The sequence below is a fragment of the Martes martes genome, assembly GCF_963455335.1.
Source record: "Martes martes genome assembly, chromosome: 7".
Classification (NCBI taxonomy): domain Eukaryota; kingdom Metazoa; phylum Chordata; class Mammalia; order Carnivora; family Mustelidae; genus Martes; species Martes martes.
In genome coordinates, this window is record NC_137894.1 from 44,546,461 (window position 1) to 44,571,962 (window position 25,502).

General features: G+C 49.2%; 2 protein-coding genes across 5 annotated transcripts in view; both read left to right on the top strand.

The window, feature by feature from the left end:
- The window catches only part of SNX1 (sorting nexin 1), a 32,426-nt gene extending 22,807 nt beyond the window's left edge, over positions 1 to 9,619 (top strand). The window contains exons 7-15 of one of the 3 annotated variants that reach the window (XM_080807829.1): positions 93 to 171; positions 637 to 712; positions 2,883 to 2,996; positions 3,200 to 3,293; positions 4,327 to 4,532; positions 7,001 to 7,144; positions 7,715 to 7,795; positions 8,293 to 8,364; positions 9,178 to 9,619. In XM_080807829.1, coding sequence (XP_080663955.1) covers positions 93 to 171; positions 637 to 712; positions 2,883 to 2,996; positions 3,200 to 3,293; positions 4,327 to 4,532; positions 7,001 to 7,144; positions 7,715 to 7,795; positions 8,293 to 8,364; positions 9,178 to 9,228 — 917 coding nt within the window. In that variant the 3' untranslated portion in view covers positions 9,229 to 9,619. Of the gene's footprint in view, positions 1 to 92; positions 172 to 636; positions 713 to 2,882; positions 2,997 to 3,199; positions 3,294 to 4,326; positions 4,533 to 7,000; positions 7,145 to 7,714; positions 7,796 to 8,210; positions 8,365 to 9,177 lie in introns of all 3 variants that reach the window. The other 2 variants (XM_080807828.1, XM_080807830.1) reach the window with 2 other exon arrangements.
- A 12,363-nt stretch (positions 9,620 to 21,982) lies between these two features.
- Positions 21,983 to 25,168, top strand: SNX22 (sorting nexin 22; the record flags this gene model as incomplete). Of its 2 annotated transcripts, XM_080808481.1 has the most annotated exons (7): positions 21,983 to 22,051; positions 22,446 to 22,529; positions 22,931 to 23,032; positions 23,562 to 23,656; positions 24,244 to 24,276; positions 24,518 to 24,585; positions 25,047 to 25,168. In XM_080808481.1, 7 exons carry the CDS (start codon positions 21,983 to 21,985, stop codon positions 25,166 to 25,168), a joined length of 573 nt encoding a protein of 190 aa, XP_080664607.1. The 2 variants fall into 2 exon arrangements, with proteins under 2 accessions (XP_080664607.1, XP_080664608.1); XM_080808482.1 differs by lacking the exon at positions 24,244 to 24,276.
- Between the last annotated feature and the right edge of the window lie 334 nt (positions 25,169 to 25,502).

Below are 25,502 nucleotides of genomic sequence, written 5' to 3' on the forward strand. Positions count from 1 at the left end.
TCCTCTTGTGGACTTTTTTACAGGTTATTATTAATTTTTTAATTCATGATGATTTATTTACATTTATTTTTACTTTTCAAATTCCATTTCAGGCATGACAAAAGTAAAAGTTGGGAAGGAAGATTCTTCTTCTGCAGAATTTCTTGAAAAACGGAGGGCCGCTCTAGAAAGGTAAGTGCCATACAACCATTTTCCTGAATGACATAAAAACAAGTGAGAGGCTGAAACTGAGACTTAACCGTGAAACATTCAGTGAAGTTAGTAGAGATGAGACTTGACTGAATTAAAGATGCACACCTCTGCAAGCTCTTTAATCTTTTCTAAGTCCCTGACCTTCCCACCTTAGGAACAGACCATCTTCTTTTCTTTCCTCATCCCGAGTGAGCAGACAAGGCTATTCCCTTGGACAATCAAATATGAACGTCTGCGAGGTCTCTTTCTGAGCAGTTATTTTTCTTCCCTTTTTAGAAAAGTGAGGAACGTGAATTTAAATGTGCTTATAAGCAGTGACACACTTAAGTGCCTTATCTGAGGACATGTTAAAGTAATGAAAGATGTACCCTTGCCTACACTGTATGACACCCAAAACTTTGTGAGGCCAGGTTGACTAGCCAGATAACTGCTTATACCTTGTAGGTACCTTCAGAGGATTGTGAATCATCCTACCATGTTACAGGACCCTGATGTCAGGGAGTTCTTGGAAAAAGAAGAGGTTAGTATTATACAAACTGAATTTCATAATTTCTTTCTGCCTCTAGTGAAATGAAACCAGTTCACTCAACAAACACTTGAGCACTTTACATGCATTTAGTTTAGTACAAGACTGTATCCTAACTTGTAAGCCCCTCAAGAATGACGGGTATTTTTCAGCCTTTGAAATAAAAGAAGTTCTACCTTTATTCAAAAGCAACTGGTTTTAGAGGTCAGACTGCAACCTAGTTTTATCTTACTGGAACAACACAACGATCTGTTTGGCAAGTCCTTTTCGTGTCTTTCATAAGTTACCACTTGGCTCAGATTGAATGCTTTTATAGCAAGAGCTGAGGGGCATTGGTTCAAAACTGGTTACCACACACCACAGAACTGCCATGTAGCAAAAGTGTTGATTCAAGTAGACAGTCTTTTTTACAGGCTATGCATAGGCTGTTCATGATTGTGAAAAATTGGAGATGGTCCAATTACTAACAGTTGAAGAAGTAAGTGAAATATACAGTACAACAAATACTTTATTCTTAACAGAATAATTCTGAACAGAAAATATACAGAAGTGTTTATATATATTCATTGGAAATAATACATTAAAAGAATTACATGGGGTGCCTGGCTGGCTTAGTTGGTAGAGCATGTAACTCTTGATCTCAGGATCATGAGTTTGAGCCCCATGTTGGGTTTAGAGCTTACTTTAAAAAAATAAAAATAAAAATTTATGAAAAGTGAAACTTGAAACAGCATGTATATAGAGCTATAGGAACATGTTAGTCATTAAGGATCTCTAGAAACACTGGATTAAAATAGTGTTGTATCTCATATTAAAAAAACTGGAAGGAAGGAAATGACAGGGTAGGACTATCATTTTGTATTTGTTTTTTCATTTGTTATTACTTTTAAAGCTTTTATTTATTTGTTATTTTAAATTTTTATTTGCATATAGTATGCATTACTCTCATGAAGAAAATGGTACTAAGTATATGGGTTTTTTCCCCCCAAAATGAAACTTTTTAATTACAGTTTCTTTACTTAATGCAGAAATCTTTTCGGGCGCCTGGGTGGCTCAGTGGGTTGGGCTTCTGCCTTCGGCTCAGGTCATGATCTCAGGGTCCTGGGACCAAGCCCCACATCGGGCTCTCTGCTCAGTGGGGAGCCTGCTTTCCCCTTTCTCTCTCTGCCTGCTGCTCTGCCTACTTGTGATCTCTCTCTCTCTCTCTCTGTGAAATAAATAAGTAAAATCTTTAAAAAAAAAAAAAAGTCTTTTCATTCCTCTGGGATTCCTATATCCATTTTTCTTTTTTAGTCCCTCATCCCCACTTCATATCCCTAAAACAGGTTTGTCTCCAACAGCACTTTTGACACTTCGGGCTGGATCATTCTTTACTCTAGAGAGCTTCCCTGTGCATTGTAGGGTTAGCGGCATCCCTGGCTTCTATCCAGTAGACGCCAGTATTACCCCTCCCCAGTCTAAACAGCTGGAATTATGTCCAGCCTTGGCCAGATGTCCCCTAGGAGGCAAAATGGCCCCAAGTTGAAAACTACTGCCGTATAATCTAATTTTTCAGCATGGTGTACTATAATTACTGTAGATTCTTTAGCATCCATTCCATACCTTGGGAAAGTGGTAAGACTGAACCAACCAAGTTGTTTCTAAATGTTTGGCATGCTTGGCTTAACAAGATCATCCCTTAAACCTCAATCTGAACAAATAATGCTCCTGTCCTTAGACCTTTGTTCACTAAGGAAGATCCAAATGGAATCACAGGACAGCTTCAAAGTTTCTCAAGACCTTATATCCAGCTGTGTGCAGAGTATGCTAACCCAAAGGATCTTTTAACAAAAGCATGTTTGAAATTTAAGCAGTTCATGCCTGGGATAACTGACAGTCTCAACATGAGGTCACCTGGCCACATAACAATCCTACTCTCATTTCTTTCTGCAAACTCTATCAAAAGCTGAAAATTTTGCTAATTCTGCTTAACATAGTCCTTTGATTTTTTTTCTTTCTGTATATACTAGTTACAGATGTGTCTAACTGCTTTTGAAAACAGCAATCTACAGTTCAAATAATTTGTTTAGCAAGTTTTGGGCATACCATCTGATGGATACTAATTCTTCTGAACCTAAAATAGGGGCAGCAGATAACATGCCATCCCGCCTTCTTGGTCTTGTAGCTGCCACGCGCCGTGGGTACCCAGACATTGAGTGGCGCTGGTCTCCTCAAGATGTTCAACAAAGCCACAGATGCCGTCAGTAAAATGACCATCAAGATGAATGAATCAGACATTGTGAGTAGCCCTGTGTCTCTCAGCTTCCCCCGTTCCCTCAGTCTTATGGGTCAGAAGCCCTGAGGAGTCCTGAATTTCTCAGAGACTTTCTCTTTAAGAGAATTCAGTCCCTTTAAAAAAAAAAAAAAAAACTGCTAAGGAAATGCCATGCTGGATGCCTATATGAGTCCCCTCCATTAAAGATCTGGGCTTTTGTGTTTCAGTGGTTTGAGGAGAAGCTCCAGGAAGTAGAGTGTGAAGAGCAGCGCTTACGGAAACTGCATGCTGTTGTAGAAACTCTAGTCAACCATAGGAAAGGTAACAACCTCGGAAATGCACTTGGAGCTGGGGGAAATTGATGTTTGCTAGTGAGCTGGAGATGGGAGGACATCCTGTCCCCAAGTCTATCAGCCATTCAAGTGGAAATTCTCAGCCCACCTAGTCCTTGATGTTCTCATCAAAAAGGTATGCCCTGCACCTCCCACCTCAGCCACTGTGATCATTGTACTTTCTACCTGGAAAGGATACAGGGAAGCCAGCCCACACTCATGGACTTCAGTTGGTATGATTTGAATTGGTGGCTTTTATCCAAAGTGATGTCACATACTTCAGCTACATGATCAGATGGGCAGTATGTAAATTCATGGAAACCATGTATGTCTCCTAACTTTTGCCTAAGAGCTACTAAAATTTGCCACATTTGAATGCATTCCTTCTTTGCCTTAAACATGGTAATAATCAGAAATCAAAACAGGCAGAAAACTGTTAGAATGAAGACAATGTAAGGGTTGGCAAAATAGGGCCTAACCCATGGGCCACTTCTGGCTCTCAGCCTATTGCTACAAGGTGGGAATGGTTTTTACATTTTTAAAAAGAAGAGTGAAAAAATAGAGTAAGGGAGGCTGTATGTGGTCCACGAAGCTTCAGTCCTCAGGCCCCTCACAGAAAATGTTTGTCCTGCTCTAGAACATAGAAGACTATGGAGTGTGCACATATATTCACTCTCTCTCTTGCAAACAGACTGTTAACAGTGAGCTTTAACATGAAAATTAGAATCATTCCTTTGGCCTATTTGTATTAACTACCCCTACTTCTCCAGGAATATTGGAGCTGCTTCTTCCAGGTAGGCCTCAACCTAGTGAAACTTAGGCCATCAGGTGCCTCTCCCTGCTTGTGTGACCACACTGCACTCCGCTCTATTAAGTCCAAGTGGCCGGGGTGTGAGTGACTGGGTCACAGAATCCCCCACTGTTAGATATGCAGAGGCAGCTTTCCTAAGGCATGCCATGCAGTGCCAGTTGACTTCTCCCCTTTCCTTGTGAGATCAGAGGCCTCTGCTGTCTTCTTCCAGAGCTAGCGCTGAACACAGCCCAGTTTGCAAAGAGTCTAGCCATGCTTGGGAGCTCTGAGGACAACACAGCATTGTCACGGGCACTCTCCCAGCTGGCTGAGGTGGAAGAAAAAATTGAACAGCTCCACCAGGAACAGGCCAACAATGACTTCTTCCTCCTTGCTGAGCTCCTGAGTGACTACATTCGTCTCCTGGCCATTGTCCGTGTAAGCTTCTTTTTCCTTTCCTCTTTCTCCCTGCTCCCATTGACTTAATTTGTCTTTCTTTTGCTTTTCCCCTTCCCAAGACATTTCCATCCATTATAGCTGAAAATATGTGTAGCTTTATTCTCTCAGGAGAGAAGGTATCTTTTGAACCAAAAAATCCATTTAACTGTTAGCTAGTTATCACAGAGTCATTTTGAGGCCTACAGCCAGTTTTTAAAATACATTTGGAGAAGAGACTACTCTTGAATTTCCAAGTAGGCCCCTCCTTATTGGAAGCTGGACAGTGCTCCTTTCTTCAAACAAGGCTTATTATAGACCTGCTGTCTTGGCCTCGTGGAGCAGTGACTTCCTCAGTCCTTTGGTCTTTACCTCCTTAACAGTAAGCAACAGCTTTGCCCTGGTAAGAGCTCTTGCTGGCTTCCACTTGTCCCTCTAACGTGGGCAGTCAGGTAACTACATGGAACTGGCTTGGCGTTGCATGGAGGAGTGTGGCCAGGGGGCTGAGAGAGCTTGTCACCAGAGTCCTTTGTGTGCTATGCTGCCTACACTGGTAACAACACTGCAGCCTGCCTCTCAGGTCAAGTACCTCACCTCTTCTCCTGGTAACCAGGGCAGTCTGGTTTCCCAAGACCTTTTAGAGTGGCCAAGGAAGCTTTACTGGGCAGTGGTATTTGCTCTCACATGGCCCCCTGTGATAGAGGAAAGAGCCAAGAGTGATCCTGGCACCTGCCTTATAAGGCCTGGGTCTGTCCCTGAACCAGCTTGGGACCAGGATGGACCTCTAAGTTGGAACAGGGCCACCTTCACTCCCCATCTCCAGCATTCCCCCACCAGGGAGCTCCTGTGTGGTCAAGAACCTAGCTGCTCCCAGGGCTCTCGTTTCCTCCGTGGTAGAGTTGCTCAATGTGGCCTCTGAGGTTGCTCATTGTCCTCCCCCTCAGCTGTCTGGTTTGCTGCTAACTCCAGACTGATAAGAGGCTGGAAAAATAACCTGCTTTGGAATTCATAGAACTGGTCTGACTACAAAAACTGGAGCGCCACCTCAGGGAAGTGCCCTCTCTGGGGAAGTCTTCAGAGGGGGGCATTGTTTGGAGTCTCAGGAGAACACAGCTCTGGGATGTGACCATCCCCCACCCACCCCACCCCCCCGCCCCCAGGCTGGGTGAGCCTCTGTGGACAGCGATGAGAGAGGCCCAGCCTAGAGCTCTGGGCAGGGACTGGGGCAGCATGCCTACGTGCAGAGCTGTGAGCTAGGCTTCTCTCAGAGACCCTTCACCTGCCCATGAGGGTAGGCAGTAGGATTGAGGCAATGAGCAAATATTTCTTTTCTGCTTTTCCCTGAACCTGGAGCTACACCACTCTTAACCCAGAAGGTTAGGCTTGAGTCTTTCGTGGATACAAAGTTATCTTTACCTGTCCTTTGACATTGAGCTGCTAGAAAGTTTCAAGTGAGCACACGTGACAGTCAGCACTGGAAAAGGTGAATGTGGTGGCATTTTCACTCCCTAGGGTTCAAACTTTGGTAAAGGCCTGCACTAAGGAGACCTAGAAAACATCCAAGGGACTTCTGCAGCAAAGGAGAACAAATGGAACAGGGCTGGAAGGCTGGCCCCGGGTTCAGATCTCTCATCAGGCCGCCTCTGGAAGTCTTACTGAGCCAGTGGGGGTGGTGGATGGCGTGGTTAGGCCAACAGCTCTCCTCTGGAAATGCGATCAAGGGACTGGAATGAGGGCAAACCAGCAAGTGGACCTTGGGGAGCTTCTTGTGAGCCTTGATAGCCTTCCACAGTTGAATATGTAGATGAGATGGAAGTCGTGTGTCCCATGGTAGCTGCAGTTATTTATTTAAAGATCTGTTAAGCTAACCGTGTATACCGTTTGGTGTTAAAGGCTGCTTCCTTAGATTGGCCTTGCCTGGTGTATCTTCCAGGCTAAGCTAAGTCTCCAGTTCTGTCATTTGGTTATAGGTCCCCTGCTTGTTTTCTCTGTACTCTGCATACATGTAATCATTCATTGGTAATTATTAATATAATGCTAGCCTTTTCTGTTAGTTTATAAGCTCCATTAAAAGCAGAACCATGTGTTTCATTACCCACTGTCTTAGTTCCTGGCACATGGCAGGAGCTCAGGAAGGGTGTGGAGACCCATGGACTAATCTGAGGGAAGCAGTTCAGAAGCCATAGTACTGGGCATTGGCATCAGGCCACCTGTTGTGCTCCCAGCCATCCAGCCTGGGGAGTCGCATGAAGCAGCATGGCCTCCTGGAGGCTGGAAGAGGAGTCTTAGCAAAGCTTGTGCATTTTGATATTAGGCTTCCAGCTGGGCACTAACATGTGGCTGCAGAACCTGCTCTTGCTCCGTCCTTCTCTAGCACAGCTGCCCACTCCCTCCACCCCCCCAACCCCTGGCAGAGCCGGTGGCGCTCCTGCAGGGCTGGTTGTGCTCTTCCCCAACCCCCCGCCCCACAGGCTGCTTTCGACCAGCGCATGAAGACCTGGCAGCGCTGGCAGGACGCTCAAGCTACGCTGCAGAAGAAGCGGGAGGCTGAGGCTCGGCTGCTTTGGGCCAACAAGCCTGACAAACTGCAGCAGGCCAAGGACGAGATCTTAGAGGTGAGGGCCCCCCCCCCCCAAAGGCAGACCAGTACGGGTATTCGACTGACTCCTGAATGAGCCCAGGTCCCATCCCACCCAGATGCTTGAACCCCCACAGCAGGCAACAGAGCTGTTTGAGTCTAAAGGCGGTGGCTGCTGGGGAAGCCTTGGAGGAGTCCCAGCTTGCTCCTGTGCCATTCCACCCCTGCTGGTCAAGTCAGAATCTCCGAGGGAGGGGTCTTGGGTGGGTCTTCAGAAAACTCCAAGGTGATTCAGATATGCCTGTCTGGTGGTGAGAATGAAATTCAGTTCTCTAGAACTCCCAGCTGTGCTGGTGGGTGCCTGAGCCAGAGGCTATGGAGTGTCAGAACTTCCTTAGAGATCAGGCCTGGCCTGGCGCACACAGTACTTCTTTTCCAGCCAGATGGCCTTACACATTGAATGCCATATGGTTTCTAATCTTACCCAGAGGGATGGAAAGACATAATGACCAATTCAGGTCTCAAATGTAGAATTTCTATCCAGGGGTAAAGACTCAGTAATGGTACCATAATATTAAGTGACCCTTCCTTTCCCCTTTCTTCCCAGTGGGAGTCTCGTGTGACTCAGTATGAAAGGGACTTTGAAAGGATTTCAACTGTGGTCCGAAAAGAAGTGATACGGTTTGAGGTGAGATAGAACATCCTGCTTCTCACACGTGTGCAGTGCCTGATTTTAGTGGTAGTGTTGGTTTTGTTCATGTCTGTCGAGTGGGGAGATAGATGGAAGTGCTGGTGACTTGGTACTTGTGAACAGACGTGGCCTCTGTGTGTGTGTGTGTGTGCGTGTGTGTGTGTATTTACATGTGTGTTCTGAGGCAAAGTAGCTGGCCTGTGTCGTTAGACCAGAGCAGTTAGACGCAAAACAAAGCTTGCAGTCGTCCTGTGTCCTTTGTTCCCCTTTCCTTGCTCCTGTCTTCCTTCATCCCCCAACCCCCCCACCCACCATGAAGAAAACTTTGCAAGGCCTCAGCAGAAGCTGTGTGACTGGAAATTATAGCTGTTCCAGCTGCTGGCTCTAGTTTCCGGGGCTCTGTTTGGCCTAGGCCAGCATTACACACCACCATCCCATCAAGAGGGGTAGGAGCCACTGTCTGGATGATCACTCTAGAATCCTGTCTCCTGTAGAAAGAGAAATCCAAGGACTTCAAAAACCATGTGATCAAGTACCTTGAGACACTCCTGTCCTCACAGCAGCAGGTATGTACGTTATGCATGACTGTCCTCCTCTGCCTGCTCTAGAGGCCAGCTGCCTTCTGTGGCCTCTGGTCACAGGATGGGATGGGCTGGCCCTATTGCTCTAACATGGAGCATCTAACAGGGTCTTTTGCTAAGCAGAATTGCCCAAATCTATGAGAAGTTAGTTTTTAAGGACAAACCCCAACTCTCCCTATAACCCCGTGGTACCATCTAACCCTCTTTTTTTTTTTTTTAAAGATTTAATTTATTTATTTGACAGACAGATCACAAGCAGACAGAGAGGCAGGCAGAGAGAGAGGAGGGGAAGCAGGCTCCCCGCTGAGCAGAGAGCACGATGTGGGGCTTGATCCCAGGACGCTGGGATCATGACCTGGGCCAAAGGCAGAGGCTTTAACCCACTGAGCCACCCAGGCACCCCCCACCTAACCCTCTTAAGGCTGAGGCCCCAGTCTGTGTGGTGGACAGTGGGCCCCATTGTAAGAAGCTAACTGAGCTGGGCAAAGCTGTGGCCCCCACAGGGGTACTTCCTCCAGGGCAGAACCACGACTGACTTTAGTGATTTCCCTTGCACTTGATGCTTCCTCTCAGTCCAGAGACAGGTAAGGGCAGTGTGGCTTGCTGGCCAGTCTGGCCCAGGGTCCACTCAGTCTAGCCATCTCCCCCGCTTCGCCTGAGCTCCAGCCTCCCTTTAGGTGGCTCAGGCGTCTGGGGGAGTGCCGTGGCACTGTGCTTGCTCCCCTCCCAGGCTCAGCCTCTGGCTCTGCCACCACCACTAGGTGTGGGCACTTGCTTACTGTCCCCACTTCTTTGCAGCTGGCAAAGTACTGGGAAGCCTTTCTTCCTGAGGCAAAGGCCATCTCCTAATGGACCAAGGACATCAGAACCCACCTGCCTGACGCTGCCTTTTTATACACTGTCCTCCACCTCTGCTGGACTCCAATGATGCATCCTGCCTAGCCTGGACTTCACCCTTTCCTCCCTGCCCCCACGACCAACCTGTCCCCATTCTAACCGTTACTTCATTTAGCTTCCATATATATTTTCTTACCTGAGAGAATAGTTTCTTGCTTTAAGCAGAAGACCCACACTAGGTGGTGGAGTTAGGGGATAGGGGTGGAGTATTGATATAAATATATAAATACAAATGTATATTTTTCAGGATGTGGTTAGGAACTGGGAATAACGTTTTCTGTTACTCCTGATGGTGCCATGAAAAGATTATGTAATAAAATATTTTAAAATCAGATTACATGACTCAGAATGGTGGTGCTTTTTGCTTTAGGCGGGGGAGCAGTTGGGAAGCAGGTCCGGAATGCTCTGAACCAAGAAGTTACCCAGGTATAGAGTAAGTTTCTCTCCATAGGAGTTTATAAGCTTTTGCTGATGCGTCCCTATGGAGCTAGGATTTCTTTTTTTTTTTTTTTTTCTACCTACCTCAGGTACCTGCTCTGAGGGTCTCTTAATCTGTTTAATTCTTATTCCTACTTTTTTAGGGAAGGAGTTGTAAAGACCTTTCTCACAGTAAGAGAGGCAAAATGGGTTCTCCTACAGAGGAGGCCAACTGTCTTTTATTCCGGCTGTTTCCCTTAGCTGCCCAGGGCTTTCTGCATCTTGCATTTTGATAGCAGTCTTGTGTTCTAAACTTCTTTTTGCCACATCTTCAGTAGACGGATTCATGTGAAAAGTGTAAAGGGGTGATAAGGACTTAACACTTTATCTCCACTGATGACAGAGCCAGGCATTCTGCCTCTATAGATAAGATGATCCAAGAGTTCGTAAATTTTTTGAGGTTCCAAGAAGCTTTATACTGTCTGTTCCAGGAGGGAGTGTGCCAACAAGAGGCCGAGTGTTGTCCACACAGGCCAAGGGCATTCAAAGGGGTCTCTGTCCTGGCCTGGCTTGGGGGGGGGGGTGGCGGCGCTCGAGTCTCCACTGCACTGTTGCTGGGCTTCCCCTCAGCTGTGTCCACAGCTGCTTAAACTGGCTGCTCAGAGTAGACCATGGAGCTGCTCTGCGAGGCAGGGTTGGCGGACTGCCTACTGTGTAACCTTGCACTCCCGGCCCCAGCCCCAGAGATGCCCCTTTCTGAGGGCGCTCCACACCTGCTCTGTTAGTTTTCTTTGGTGGGTGCTCAAGGTTTGGGGAGGGCCAACCTGAGGCAAGAGAATACAGTCAATACCACTGCTTTCCAGTACAACAGGCTGGGAAGCAGGGGATACGGGGGTCAGGGGTGGGGTGCAGTGCTGGCAAGTATCTTTTTCAGCTGGTTGATTTTTTTGGAAAAAGTCACTCAATCTCTTCCTACCCCCCAGTATCTTCATTACCACCCTTGATTTTATCCTGCCAATTTTTCTTGTGTGTTTGTTTTTGCCTAGTTGTAATAATATACACAAAATATTTTGCATCCTGCTTTTATCACTCAGCACTGTATATTTTATAAGCATTTCTTCTATATTGTTATATATCTTCACAAACTTTAAGTAATTTTGAGGCTTCCACAGAGCAACTGTACCATAATTCTGACTCAATCCCTTGTTGTTGGATTCTTAGTTGTTTGGTAAACTTTAAATTTTAATAGAATTTCAGTCTTACAGGAAAGTTACAGGCTATCACAAAGAACTCCCATATATCCTTTACCCCAAATTTACTGAATCTTTACATTTTGCCTTATTTGCTTTATGACTTAAATTATCTATATTTATATATTGTATTTTCTGAAGCATTTGAGAGTAAGTTGCAGACATTCTGCCCCTTTACCCCAAAATCTTTAGTATGTATTTCCTTAAGAACGAGGATGCTCTCTCAGAACTTAAAATCATAAGTACAGTTAACCAAATCGGGAAGTTGAACACTGAAATAATACTGTGATATAAGCCATGGTCCATATTTAAATTTTGTCACTTGTCCCGGTAATGTCCTTTATAGCGATTCCCTTTTTCCTGGTGCAGGATTGTGTATTACATTTAGTTGTAACACATGATTATGCGTGTCTTTCTCAATCTAGAAGAACTTCACAGCCTTTGAGTCATTGCTTTTCCTTACCTTGGCATTTGTGAAGAAGATAGGCCAGGTATTTGTAGTATATTCCTCAGTTTGGATTGGCTTCATGGCTCCATATGACTAGATTAGGGTTTTGCAGTCAGGCAGGAACATCACATCCTCAGTGAATTTTAAGTTGGCATATGATGTCCCGTTGAGCTGAAGTAACTCTGATCCCTTGGTTACTATTTTCCCTTTTGTAATTAACAAGGGATTTGTGAGGAGATACTTTGAGATCCTGTAAATATTTTGTTCATTGTCCTTTGTGCTTTTCTTTTTTTTTTTTAATTTTTTTTAAAAAGATTTTATTTATTTATTTGACAGAGAGAGAGAGCACAGGAAGGCAGGGGAGGGGGACAAAGCAGGCTCCCTGCTGAGCAGAGAGCCTGATTTGGCGGGGGGGGGGGGGGGGGGGGGGGGGGGGGGGGCTCCATCCAGGACCCTGAGATCATGACCTGAGCCACCCAAGCACCCCCGTTGTGCTTTTCTAAGTCCATAATCTGCATTTCCTGATTGGCATTCTACTAAAGAAAAGCATCCTCCCCCCCCCCCCCCCGACTTATGTGTTTATCAGGATGGATGAATGGATTCCTATTTTTCGCAGACTTGCAAGCCATTGCTTTGATTTACTTTGATTCTCAAATCATCCCTGATTTCTGGGAGGGTCCTGTGCCTTTTTAGCCTGTCTCCTTCATTTTTGAACACTTGTGTTACTTTCTGGAGTCATGAAATGTTTGGGCTTCTCTTGTATCTTCCTTGCCCGAGCCCTGGAATCAGCCATTTCTCCATGGAGTCTTGATTTCTTTTGATGGAGGCTTATATTTAGAAACCAAAGTCTGGATGCTAAGAGTACTCATTGTTCCTGCAGTGTCATTGCTTCTAGGCCCTTGGTAGCCAGAGCAAGAAAATAAGGAAGGATAAAGATGCATAGCGATAGTGAGAGAGCGAGCGAAAGAGATGGCATAAAGAATTAGATACTAGAAATCATGAACTCTCAGGGATACTTCCAGTCTAGCCCCATTGGATTTATCCTAGTCTCCCTTTTCTGTGTTTGTTAAGTCTCTTCTAAAGAAACTTAATTTTAAAACTTTCTCTTTGTTATCCAATGATCCAATGATCATCTTGATGAAGGTTATTTTTATCATTTCCTTGGGATAGATTCTCTGATTTTAGAACTTCCTCATCAGCCTCTGGCATCCAAAGCTGACAGGGCCCCTTCATTTCTGTTTAGAGCTTGCAGACATGGAAATTGCAAAGGCAGGTTAGGCGTACTGAGCCCAAAGGCCAACACAACTGTACAAAAGAAGTCATTCTATCTGGGGAGTCAGGAAGAAGAAATCTATAGAGAAGAGGATGCTTGAACTGTGTCTTAAAGGTGAAGAGGTGTTCGCCCCTTCTGCTGGGACCATTCTGCCTCCCTGTCTCCTGACAGTGGAAAGTAGGCACATCTAGGGAAATGCAAGTGGCTCAGCATGGCCAGAGTCATGTCCATGGGCAGCCTGCAGAGAGTGATGAGCAGGAAGCAGACTGCGCTACTTGGTACGACTTGCGAGTACGACTTGCAAGGTGCTTGGAATGTTATCCTGAAGTGTGGGGAGCCACAGAAGGGACTTAAGCAGGAAATAACAGATAACATAGTCACATTAGAAGGTGTGAGACTAGAAGCAAGGGGAGCAGCCAGGCTCATCCCAACCAAGCAGATTGCTGAGGAGGGCATAAGGAATGGTCTTGGAGCTCTGGGGAGAGGCTCAGGAGGTGGACATGGACCCAGCATCTGGTCACTGAGATGATGAGAGACCTGAGGGAGGGCAGAACTAGCCAGACCTGCAGGTTTCTGGCTGGGATTTGGGGGTACGGTAAAGCCCTTCATGACACAGGTAACACAGGAGGCCAAGTAGGTTCCGAACAGATGGGAGCAGAACAGGGAGGACAGTAGGTGCTGACCATGTCCTATAGTGTAAGAGGCTCCTCCGAATGGGAAGGGAGGCCCATGCGGAGAGGTGGGAGAGAGAGGGTGTGAAAGGAGCCTTAATTCAAAGGTGGGTCACATGTAGCGTGTTAATAAATTCGGAAGAGAGAAAAGGAATCACCATCAAAGCCATGTCTGGGAGAAAATGCACATAGTAGGGAGCCTCACTGCCGTTCAAGGAGGCAAGGAGGTGTGGGGAAGAAAGATACAGTGGGCCAGAGAGTAAATATCTCTGAATATTTACCTGCCTGATTATTATCTGCCTGATAATTACAGCATTCTCAAATAGGGATATTTTGTTTTCCTACTTTGAGTCGAGTGGTTTAGAGAAGTGTGGAGGTAAGTCTACATTTCCCCCATTTCTCCTTGTGTTATTCCCCCTAAGAATCTCTGGGCTCCAGAGTCTCAAGGATGAGGACTTTGAGCTAGAGGGACCCCAACATTCAATATGAATAGTGACAGAATAAGTGAGAAGTAGGAATGATAGTGTCACACATAGATATTTGTAACTTTGAGCTCTTTCCAGAAGACTTGCATTCTGGGGCACCTGGCTGGCTCAGCTGGTGGAGCATGCGATCCTTAGGGTTGTGAGTTCAAGCCCCATGTTGGACATGGAGTCTACTTAAAATTTAAAAAAGATTAAATAGACTTGCATCCTGAGTGCATCTGTAGCTGGGAACCCTAAAGAAAATAAAGAATGCCTTTGCAGCTCAAAGTTGAAAAACAGGGAAATGATGATAAAATCTGCTAAGGGTGGGACTAGGAACTGGTTGAGGAGAGAGCGCGGTGATGGAATGAGTGTCCGTTGCTGAACATGCTGGGAGCCCACATGGGAGTGGAAACCATGGCTTGTGAGGGGCATCAGGCCCAAGGTGGTGGGATTTCCCCACAGCAGCCTAGGGAAACAGGAGGGAAGAGGAAGATGATGATCCCTCCCACAGCAAAGAAGAGCAGACCTTTGCTGCAATTGGCACACGCTTAAACTGAACGCTTTATCTTTGGAGACACTGGCTCAGATTTTCTGCTCCACACTTGGAGAGAGTTGGGCCTGAGCTGAGCCTTAGAAACGGGTAAGAGCCACTCACCCCTGTCTTCTGGCTGGGCCGGGGGTGGTGGGGGGGGGTGGGGGGTGGGGAGGTGTACGTCATCTGCCAGTGTCTTACAACGCTGGATGTGTGGTTGATGATGGCTTTCTCTGCCAATAGTCAGCTCTCAGAAGTGATAAGTCTTTGTAATTCCATGGTCCCCAGCAAAGATTTGGGCTCAAAATAGGTGCCAAATAGCTAAATGTTGAATCATCTCCAACTGCGGGTTCTCCCACCTGGCATTCACAGCCTTCCGTGAGAGGCCACCTCTCACCTTTCCTGTTTATCTCCTAGTGCTTCAAAACAATACCAGCACCTCACAGAAACTGCCTCCAAACAAGCTCTTTCCTTTCGCACTTCTGTGCAGCCCCAGGAGCCTTTTATTAGTGGTGGGCTTTGTACCTGATGCCCCCTGTCTCCACTCCCATCCCTCTCTTCAGTCTCAGAATTACACCTGTCTGAATGGGAGTATAATTAGGTAGAGATGGAGGGCACGGGCGAATGTGTCAGAACATTCATGGGGGATTCCCATAGACACATCTAGAAACCAAGTCCATGAAGATGACTGTGTGAAGGTGCCCACCTTAGCATTATTTACAGTTATAAAAACCGAAATCGATCTAAATGTACAGCAGGAAGGGATTAACTGAATTATGGTACATTTGGATATTATATAGTCATTGGAGATGATATATAGCTATATCCATTGTCAAGAAAAACATTTTTAAGTGAAAAAAGTAGGTTATAGAATTACATGTATAGTATCATCTACCTTTATACAAAATTATATGTATTTGAGAAGGATGTTGATTGAACGGTTATCTACAGTTGCCTAGCAGGATGGAATTTTGCATTATTTAAAATTTTTATACCATTTTGTGTTGCTTGGAATTTCTATGTATTATTTTTATAATCATAAAAATTAAATAAAGTGTCTTCATTATGGGAAAACAACTCAGCGCATCCTTTGAGGCCTACTTTATGTACATTCTCCAGGAAGCTTTCCTTGACACACTCGCCACTCTACCCCCAGACTGGAAGGGCAGCTCTACCTCCTTTATAGCCCGTTGTCATCCTCTTAAACCTCTGCTCTTTCTCACTCTTGCGTGCAGTAGATCATCTGAGATCTAATCAATCTGAGATGTTCTCATTAGCCTCTGGGGCTCGGAACTCCTTAAGATCATGGACTGTGTTGTTCCTACCCATCTCCATGTTCACCCACAAAGGCAGCCTAAGGGGGCAATGGCTGCCATTCAGCTCTGGCAATTATTGTTTTATGAACTTGTAGGCCCAGATCTTGGGTTTTTTTGAAGAGATCCAGAAATTAACCTGATTTGGGTTTGGCAGGAATGGTGCTTAAGGAGGGGGTGCCTGCAGGCTGGGGGATAATTACCACCTGCCCCATGCTTGCCCTAGACAGGATTCCTCCCCTTTGCCCTTGTCTGTTATGGGAATGCCCCTCTGGCTGGGATGACCAGACCTCGGGAGCAGAAAACACCCCTCACCCTTGAGGCTGCCTGGAGGGAGCCAGCTGCTCAGCCTCCATCGGATGCACTTTGGGTCCAGAAAAACCACAGAAAACCACTGTCCCATCTGAGTTAGGACACCTTTCCCTCCAGGGATATAACCATTGTTTCCAAATGACTGCCCCCTCCTAGCTTCAGAGCTCTCAGCTTCTTCCTCTTCCATTTTGAGTGGCAGTGGTGGTGACCACAGGGGCCCAACCAGCAAGTCTCCTGGCAGCCTCACCAGAAATAATGATAAGGCACCTGGGAGGCAGGAACCTATGTGGGGGCAGGGTAATCTCTTCCCACCATGGATCCTGACGATAGATGTCATGTGTTAAAGGCCTACTCTGTGCCTTTGGGCTTTGAAACATCTTTCTTTTTTCATCTTATTTTACTTCTTTTCAGTGTTCTAGCATTCATTGTTTATTCACCACACCCAGCGTTCCATGCAATACGTGCCCTCCGTAATACCCACCACTTGAAACATCTCTAATCTAGCATCAGGAACTTCCAGATGGGCATCACTTTCTGCATCAAAAGACTGAGGCTTTGAGACCTGAAGCAGTTTGCTCAGGCTCATCACCACCTCCACGTCCCCCTCCTTTTCCGTCCCGCCCCCCCATGCTCAGAAGGAAGACCTGAACCCAATCTGCTTGACTCAGCTTGTCTGCCACACCATGTCACGCATGGTGTGATAGATAATAGATAATAATGAACTAAGTTGTTCTTTTAAAGACCAAAGGAAGCCACACAATAGGCCTGTTAAGGACATGTTGCCCGCCTGACTTTTGTAGGCATGTGAACTTCTCTGACCTCTGTGAGGTAGTCTCTCCCCAGACGTGCATAGCATGTGGCCCAGTTGGGGAGCAGGAGCAGAAGCTGGAACACAGGGCAGAAGCTTGGGTGAGTACCCTGGGGACCATTAGTGGCAGATACAAAAACCTCCACTTCCTGACAGCACAGACAGCACCCAGAGCTACAGTGGGAGGTGAGAGCATCTCAGTCCCAGACCTCAGGGCCTAGGGCTTCGGTCCCTCCCAGCTTTTGGTCTGGCTTCCCTCTTGGCCTCAGTGCTTGGACCCACAACTCTTCACAAGAAATCCCTGTGACCTGAGGATTCCTGAACCCATCTTCATTCTGGAACCTGAGCACTGGGCACACCAGAGGGGCCGACTGGTTGGTCCCCTGACATAATCATTCTGAGTAAGGGGTGTTGGGAGTAGTTGTAGCACCAGAACAATCTCCCTGGGAAGCTGTGCGGCCTTCGAGGCCTCTGCCAGTGCCCCCTCCAGACCTGGGTGGTGTCTGATGCAACTGAGCTGTCCTTGTCATCTGGACAAGTGGAAGGGATGCCTAGTAGTGACACTGTTGGCTGGAACCCCAGGGCTAGAGCCTTTGTGTCCCCCGAGAAGCAGCTACCCTCAGTCAAACTTTGCTTTCGGGGCTGTGGCAGGACACACTCGCTGGTGAAAGGTGCTCTCCTAACACAACCATCTCCAGGGCTGGCTTCCCCTTCCTCACACCTCCATTTCCTCATCTGTAAAACAAAGAGTTTAGACTCCTCTATAATTTAAGATGTTTTAGCAGCACTAGTATTTTTTTAGACATCTACACCAAAGTCCAGTATGCAAAACATAAAGGTATGGTGTTTTGTTTTATTAAAGATGTACCCATTAGGGGGTGCCTGGGTGGCTCAGTCGGTTAAGCATCTGACAGGCTCAGACCATGATCCCAGAGTCCTGGGATCCAACCCCTCACCCCCACCCCCGGCCCCGAACTCCATCGGGCTCCTGCTTGGGTGGGAGTCTTCTTCTCCCTCTCCCTCTGACCCCACTCATGTTCTCTCTCTTTCTCTCTCTCAAACAAAATCTTAAAATAATTCTTTAAGAAAAAAAAAATTTACCTGTTAGAAAGGCAATTAGTCAGAACTGGGAGGCCATAAGGATGAACAGGATCGTTGCCGATTTTTACACCGAACTCTGCTCCCAATTTATTCTGCCATTTTTTGGTTGTACAATATCAACAAAATCAGGAATTCTTTTTTTTAAGATTTTATTATTTATTTGAGAGAGAGAGAGAGCACAAGCAGGGGGAGCAGCAGAGAGAGATGGAGAAGCCGACTCCCCACTGAGCAGGGAGCCCTGATATACAGGGCTGCACTCCGGGACCCTGGGATCTTGATCTGAGTTGAAGGCAAACACTTAACTGACTGAGCCACGCAGGCGCCCCAAGATCAGGAAAATTCTGATCACTGAGTAGTTAAAAACTCATTTTTTAACTTAACCTTTCAATCTCAGGATACTGAAAGAGGAAGAGTAAAGCTTATTTGTGTTGTTTCAAAGTTGAATCAGCAATGTATTAGGATGAACCCTATGTAATTGCCCCTATCCTAATGTTGTGACCTACGAAAACAGCAAATTCGTATGTCAGTAAATAGTAAGAGCTAACATTAATTTACTATGTGCCAGGCCCCAGCTAAATGTTCGGGAAGCATGATGTCTTTCAGCCCACACCCAACGCTCCGCGGTGCAGATAAGGACCTTGAGGCAGGGAGCTGTCTGAGCTTGTCCAGGTGACCAGAGCCTCCGGGGTGAAGCGATCTGGTGGCCCAGGTTGCAGGGGCTGGGCCCCCTCGGGCTAGTCCGCCTGGAGGGAAGAATCCAGCCTCTGTGCCCTGCGGCGCCCATCAGCCCAGGAGCTGTTTGTTTTCTTAAAGGGCTTAGCCAGCTCCTGAGCAGCAGCGGCTCTGCAGAAGCCGGATCCGTGAAAGGGGCTTTGTGTGCCCGCTGCGGAGGGCCACGGAGAGCCAGGGCCCAGCCAGGGCGGCAGCTGCGATCCAGCCCACCTGCACCGTCCCCAGAAGGGGCCCTGGGAGGGGACGCTTGTGCTCGGGGCCCTCGCTGCCTCCTGCTTGGCGGTGACCCTCCTCCCCAGGGGCCCGGTGTGGCAGGCAAGAGACGGGTGCCTACAACGTGGCCCCCAACCCAGGAGCGCAGCGCTCCGAGCAGTTGTGGGAACCGCCCACGAGTTCAGAAAACTGGGCTCAGAGCCCTCTTTGCTATTCAACAGGCCTTGTAGGTGATGATGATGATGCTGCCTGTGGAGGCCTGAGAACCACTGCTCTGTGATCTGATCTGGAAATACTCTGGCCAAGAAACCAGGGCTTTTAAGCCCCTTTCTCCCAGAAACTTGGAAATGAAATTCATGTGTTAGAGAGTGATGGAGAAAAGACAAAAATGCTGGTGCAGTTAAACTCATTCTAAAAGCAGCAGTCACTTTGAAGGTCTACACACCCCTCATAGAGTGTGAGGAACTTAGCTCCGTGCTCATCTACCAAGCTGGCCTGTGCTTAAAGTCTACAGAAAATAAGCTTTTCTCTTGACTGTAATATGGGCTTTGGAGTCCACAGTATGTCAGGTATGCCTCTTTACAGGAAAATATTCTCCAGGACTGATCTCCCCAGAGACATCCTAAAATATCTCCAGGCCAAGGATCTTGTCTTTCTTCATTTGGATCTTCACTCATGTATGGAACACGGTGGAATTAGGAGCTGCCGGTTTACTACCGGATGTTTTACAAGTCAAGTGCCTCTAACTAATCTCCCTGAAACTCCATCAGTTTGAGGTGTCTCAGGAACACCTGAAAATTAAGCAAATAAATAAGGTGGACAACAATCTGCGGGGAGAGAGAGAGGTGTCCAACTCTGAAGGTAACCCCCACAGGCCTTCCTCTAACTCCTCCCTCCTGCCTCTCTCCCAGGCCTCCCCTCTGCTCCCAGCCTCTTCCCAATATCCTCTTCTCCATTCATTCATGGAGGCTTTCAACCCACAAATGTTTTTTGAGTATCTCCTACATTCTTGGCACCATGGCAGCAAACTCTGACAAGACCAGGTCCCTGGCCCGATGGCAATGAAATCCTGGGGCAAAGTCGGGAGAACCAGGGAGGCACACAATAACCAAACATTATATAATGGAAGACAGGGTGATAGGATAGTGGTCAGGTAAATGGTCAGGAAGGAAGGTCTCTGAGGAGGTTTAAGGCTAAGAATTGCAATTTTTAGGCTAAGCCCACCAGATAGGTAAGGAGTCAGGGAAGAGTGTTCCAGGGAGAGAAAACAGCAAGTGCAAAGGCCCTGAGGCAGGAGAGAGCTTGTTGGGTTTGAAGAACTAGAAGGTCACTGTGGCTGGAGCTGGTACATGAAGGGGAAGGAGAGGAAATGAGATGAGAGATGGAGGCAGGGCTGGGTCACTTAGAGCTCTGTAGACTGTGGTAGGGAGGGTGGCTTTTGTTCTCAGTATAACGGGAAGCCTTCTGAAGGCTTGAAGCAATGCCTTGATGGTGGTTTGTTCTAATTAGAGAATGGACCTTATATGAGAGAGGGAGGCAAGGAAAAGCAGGGAGATCCATTAGGAAATGTAGCTGTTTTCTGGGTGGTAGGATCAGAGAGAGAGAGCGGTCATTAGGACAGGTGACCAAGAAGTTTAGAGGTCTTAGGGTCCTGGGAGAGGACTCCCTGGTAAGTAGACAAGGAGAACAGGGTCTCTGAGTGATGGGGCTCCAAAGTGCAAGGGAAGAAATGAAACCCCACCACTTCTGTTCATAATGGGTCGTTTCCCTTGCGGGAAGTTTCGGCTTCCTGATTCTGGGGCTCTTGTGTGATGGAATTTGGGGGAAGAAAGTGTGGTACATAGTATTGGTGAGACCTGCTTGCTCCCTTTGGGGTCATCCTCTCAGCCGCTCTCTGAGAGCAGAGCTGAGGGTGGGGGGTGGGGGGAGACTTTCTGCTCCAGCTCAGAAGCCCCTCTGCACTAGCAGGGGAGGAAGTGAGTCAGTGGTCCTCCAATCACCAGCCTCCACCCCTAAGACAGGTGCTCTGCTTCCTCCTTCCCACCACAAGTCCTCCAGCCTGCCCAGACCTTTGTTGGGAGAAGTCAGAGGAGTCCTGAATGGGACTCTGCTGAATGCTCCCTTATGGCTGAAGTGTAGGGTGCTCAGTGGGGGAGCAGAGGCCCTTTTTAGCCCAACGGTGAGAGATTTCTGGATTAAATCCTGCCCCATACCCAGGAAGGCCCTGCCTGAGGGGGTGAGCAAGAACAGCCTAGTGCTCTCTCCCACAGTCCCTCTTCCATGTCTATTGCCCTGTACAAAGACACCACCCACCTCTGCCTCCAGGACAAGCCCACAAGCTGCCATCTTCTCAACACCTGCTCTGCTGAGGGCTTAACAGGGATCATCTAAATTTTTATACACTCTCCTGAGGGAGCCCTATTATCCCAATTTTGCAGATGAGAACAGGTCTACACAGTCCAGGAAAGCCAAGCTATCTGTCTCCCAAAGCAGAGCCCAGGGCCCTAAACTGCTTCTTCCCGGCAAACTGGACCTGAAGCAGATTGGGGCTGAAAGAGAAATGAATGGATGAAAAAAAATAAATGAATGTAAGGGCTCATACATGCTGGGAGAGGCGGACATCAAAGCCAGATTGTCCAAGCCTTCCCAGATGAGGTCTTGTTCCCAGGGTCCAGGTGAAAAGTGGCGGGAAGGGGATGGGGGGCAGCCTGGTCCCGGGAGTGGGTGTGAGGACGCAAAAAACATCCTTGATTGGCCCCCAAGGTAGGCGCCAAGGTTTGGGCCTTGCATCCCTCCCTGTCCAGCGCCCACAGACCCTAGTCGTACTAGGCGCTCAATAAAGAGCAGATGAAATTTTGGCTCATCAGGATTCCTGGCAGTCAGCGGGTACTCAGTAAATATTGACAATTGATAATTGTCCGACGAAGGGTCCCCACCTGCGGCCCACTAGGCTCAGGGGGCGGTGCTTGGCCCCCGCCACCTCCGCGCGGTGCCTAATCGGCCCCTCGCAGGACCCGGCAGCGCGAGGGAACGCCCGGGGCGGGGCCAATTTGGGGCGGGGCCTGACCGAGGGGGCGGGTCCGGGCCCGGCCCGCTGGGGTCTGCGGTGTGAGCTGGGAGAGGTCTTGCTTGCTGCTTCTCGCTCGGAGAGGCTGGAGCCGGGGTGCGGATGCTGGAAGTTCACATCCCGTCGGTGGGACCCGAGGATCCCAGGCAGAGCCCAGAGAAAGGCCACATGGTGAGCAGGGACACTAGCTGGGAAGGGGCATGGGACCCGCCGCATTTCCCCGCGCCACGCATAGTGGGGATCCCGCGCCGGGGCTGGAGCATCCGAGCGCGGCGGGTCAGGCGGTCCAGAGACCGCCAGCCGAGGGTCTCGGGCCGCTTGGATTTGGCAGCTCCGTGGACGACGGTCCGGGTTCACGGGGGACTGCACGTAGCAGAGGGACGGGTGCATCTTCCCCATCACCCCAAGTGTGTGGGCAGCGTGGGAGGGTCCCCGGAGATTGGCGGGGCTCCCAGGCCGCTTTGTGCCTTTGAGCGCGGGAGGGTGGGCGAGTTGCGGCCGCGGGTCCTGTTGAGCCCTCCCGCTGGGCCTCACGCGCATCTGGCCGCCCGCCCGCGCCCGCCAGGTGTTCCGAGTGGAAGTGCTGTGCCGCGGGCGCAGGCACATCGTGCAGAGGCGCTACAGCGAGTTCCACGCGCTGCACAAGCGGGTGAGGCTGCGCCGCCGACCGACCGACCCCGGCCCGGCTCCTGCCCAGCTCCTGGGAGACGGGCAGACGAACTGCGGTCCCAGCCTCTGCCATCCCCATTACCGCCCCGCTCCCTCCGGTCCTGGGCACAGACCTCCCTGCGGGCTTCGGGGTGGACGCAGAGGGGCAGGGCCCAGCCTGTACCGTCAATGCCAATCGCGTGGCCGGCCAGCCCTCGGGCGTTTGTGGGGGGATGGGGGGAGACTGGGTCCTGTCCCAACCATCACTCACTACGGTCTGCCCCGGGGTAGAACCTGAAGTCTGGAAGTGGGGGCAGGGAGGGCCGGGGGAGACTCTTGGGCGCAGTGAGCTTGAGGGCTCAAGCAGAATGCTGTGATGGCACCGCGGTAACCTCCTGGCAGATCAAGAAACTGTACAAAGTGCCCGACTTCCCAAAACGCCTGCCTAACTGGAGGAGCAGAGGATTGGAGCAGCGGCGGCAGGGCTTGGAGGCCTATATCCAGGTGTGCAGGGGGCTCGCTCTGTTAACCCCCAGCCTGCTGGACCAGTGGTGTGGTCCAGAGAGGGGGGTTGGTGCGGGTACAGGGAGTGAAGGGGACCCACTCTCCAGCATGCTCTGTACTACCCCAAGCCTCAATTTTCTGAACAGTCATGGGTCCAAACAGCTCTCTCTGTGTTGAGAGAACAGGATGAAGTAACACAGAGGCAGGTGGTTTCTGCTCAATGAAAGCTAGTTCTTGCTTTCCTCCAGGGTAGAGCCTGGGCTACCGTTAGTACTGAGGATTTGGGTGGGGACCCTTCTCCCTCTTCCCCACACAGTGGTGCCAGATTCCAGGCCATGTTGGCTTCCTGGGCTTAGGACCCATGGAGTCACCCAAGGCCCAGTGCTCAAAAGGTACCCAAGCTTGGTTTAATGCTCTGCTCGTTCTTGAAATTCTTGGTCATTTTAGAACCCCCACCCCCTCCATTTTGCACTGGGCTCTGTATGTTACACAGCAGGGTCTGATTACAGGTTCCCTCTGATCCCTCCAGGGTGTCCTGTACCTGAACCAGGATGTGCCCAAGGAGTTACTGGAATTCCTGAATCTTCGGCACTTCCCCACAGACTCTAAGGCCAGCAGCTGGGGGTGAGTGCCTCTGGGGGCCATGGCCGGGCAAGAGAGAGGGGCCCCAGTGCTGGGGGCACAGGGTCCCTTTGCAGCAAGCAGGTGAGGAAACGTTTTACTTATTATTTTTAGATTATTTATTTGAGAGAGAGTATGAGAGGGGAGGTCAGAGGGAGGTGCTGACTCCCGGTAGAGATGGAAGCTGGAAGCCCCACTCGAACGCCGGGATCATGATCCCAACCAAAGGCAGTTGCTTAACCAACTGAGCCACCCAGGCGCGCCTTATTATTTATCTTTGAGGAAAGGTTATAGAGGCCAAGTCCTTTTTCTTCTTACAGCTGTCAGGCATGGGCCTGTTTCTTCTCTGAGAGGTGACCTCCCTCATTAGCTTTCTCGGCGGGGGTGGGGGTGGGGGATAGAGTGGCTATTTTCTGGACATTCTTGGTTACCCCAGCCACCTCCGGAACTGAGCTTGTTACAAATAGAAGCAGTGGTCCCCCGGGAGGCGAAGTGCTGGGCTTGCGTGTCTCCACCCCTTCCTCACGCGCACGCCTGCCTCCCCCACCCCCCTCACCAACCGCCGCTCACAGAGCGTCTCCTCTTTTCAGCGCCCTGGGGGAGTTCCTGCCGAAAGACAGCAGGCAAGTCAAAGCCCCTGCCGCCCCCTAGTGGCCGTGCGCCCGGAGTTGGCCTGAGGCTGTCGGGCCTATCTCCCCAACTGCCGACTACCCCCCCACCCCGGCCCGCGCCCCCCACCACCCCCCACCACCATCCTGGTTTCTGTTGGTGCCTCCTGAGCCCACTTACCACCCACCTTTTCCTTTTGGGGTCCCTAGTCTCCACCATGCCTCTCCCTCACTGTTCTGGACTCTTCCCTCCTAGCTCCCAGCTGCACCACCGGCCTGTCATCAGCTTCTACAGGGATCCCTACATTTGCAGCCCATCCTCAGGTGAGGGGGTGGGGTCTCAGACCTATAATCTCCTTGTAGGACCTAGATGCCAGGATGGGAGTTCAGGGTGAACCTGCCATTTTCAGCTCAGGACTTCAAGGCAGCATCTCGGGCCTACTGCCTGCCTTTGGGGCCATACTTGTCCCGCTGCTCCTGTGGCCTGCTTTGTGTTTTCCTTCAGAAAGCGGATGTGGGGAGATAAACTTGGCACTCCTGGTCTCCATTCCTTACCAGCCTGGCTTTACCAAGCTAATGTGAACAGAATGTAAGCAGGACATGCCAAGGCCTCATTTGGGATGGCCAGCTGTTACCTAGGGCCTTGGCAGGGACCTCTATTCCTGAGGAGGGGGCTGAACCTTTGGGTTCAGGAGCTCGCGTAACTACAGACCTGAGGCCGGGCCCGCCCTCCATCTTTTCTTCCCTTCCAGTCCCCTTGCTCCTATTTTCTTTCTGTCCCACAGAGCCTCTGCCCAACGTGGTGGTGAATGGCGTGCTCCAGGGCCTCTACGGCTTCAGCAGCAGGCCAGCTGAAGCTCAGCCAGTGGCATCTTGTCATCCTGCTCCTTTGCCAACGATGCCCTGACCAGCCCAGAGGCCTATGGGCCACCTGCCAGGACAGGCACATGCCTCAGTGTATGTGCCTCCTTCTCAGAGGAGGCAGGGTCCCCCCTGGCCTAGACCCAGGACTTACCCACCCTAGGTGTCAGGGCAGGGACAACAGGGGATAAGGAATAAAGGGAGAAGTCCATTTAGAGGTAGGCAATGAAAAGGAAGAGGTGTATTTCTTCCCCTACACCAGAAGGGGGCAGGGGAAAAAAAGTGGCACCTTAGTAGCAAAGGTTAGAAGCAAGGAGCAAAAAGTTCCTGGTTGCTATTTGAGTAGTTATTGGGGAAGGAGGGTTCAGACCAGAGCCCCG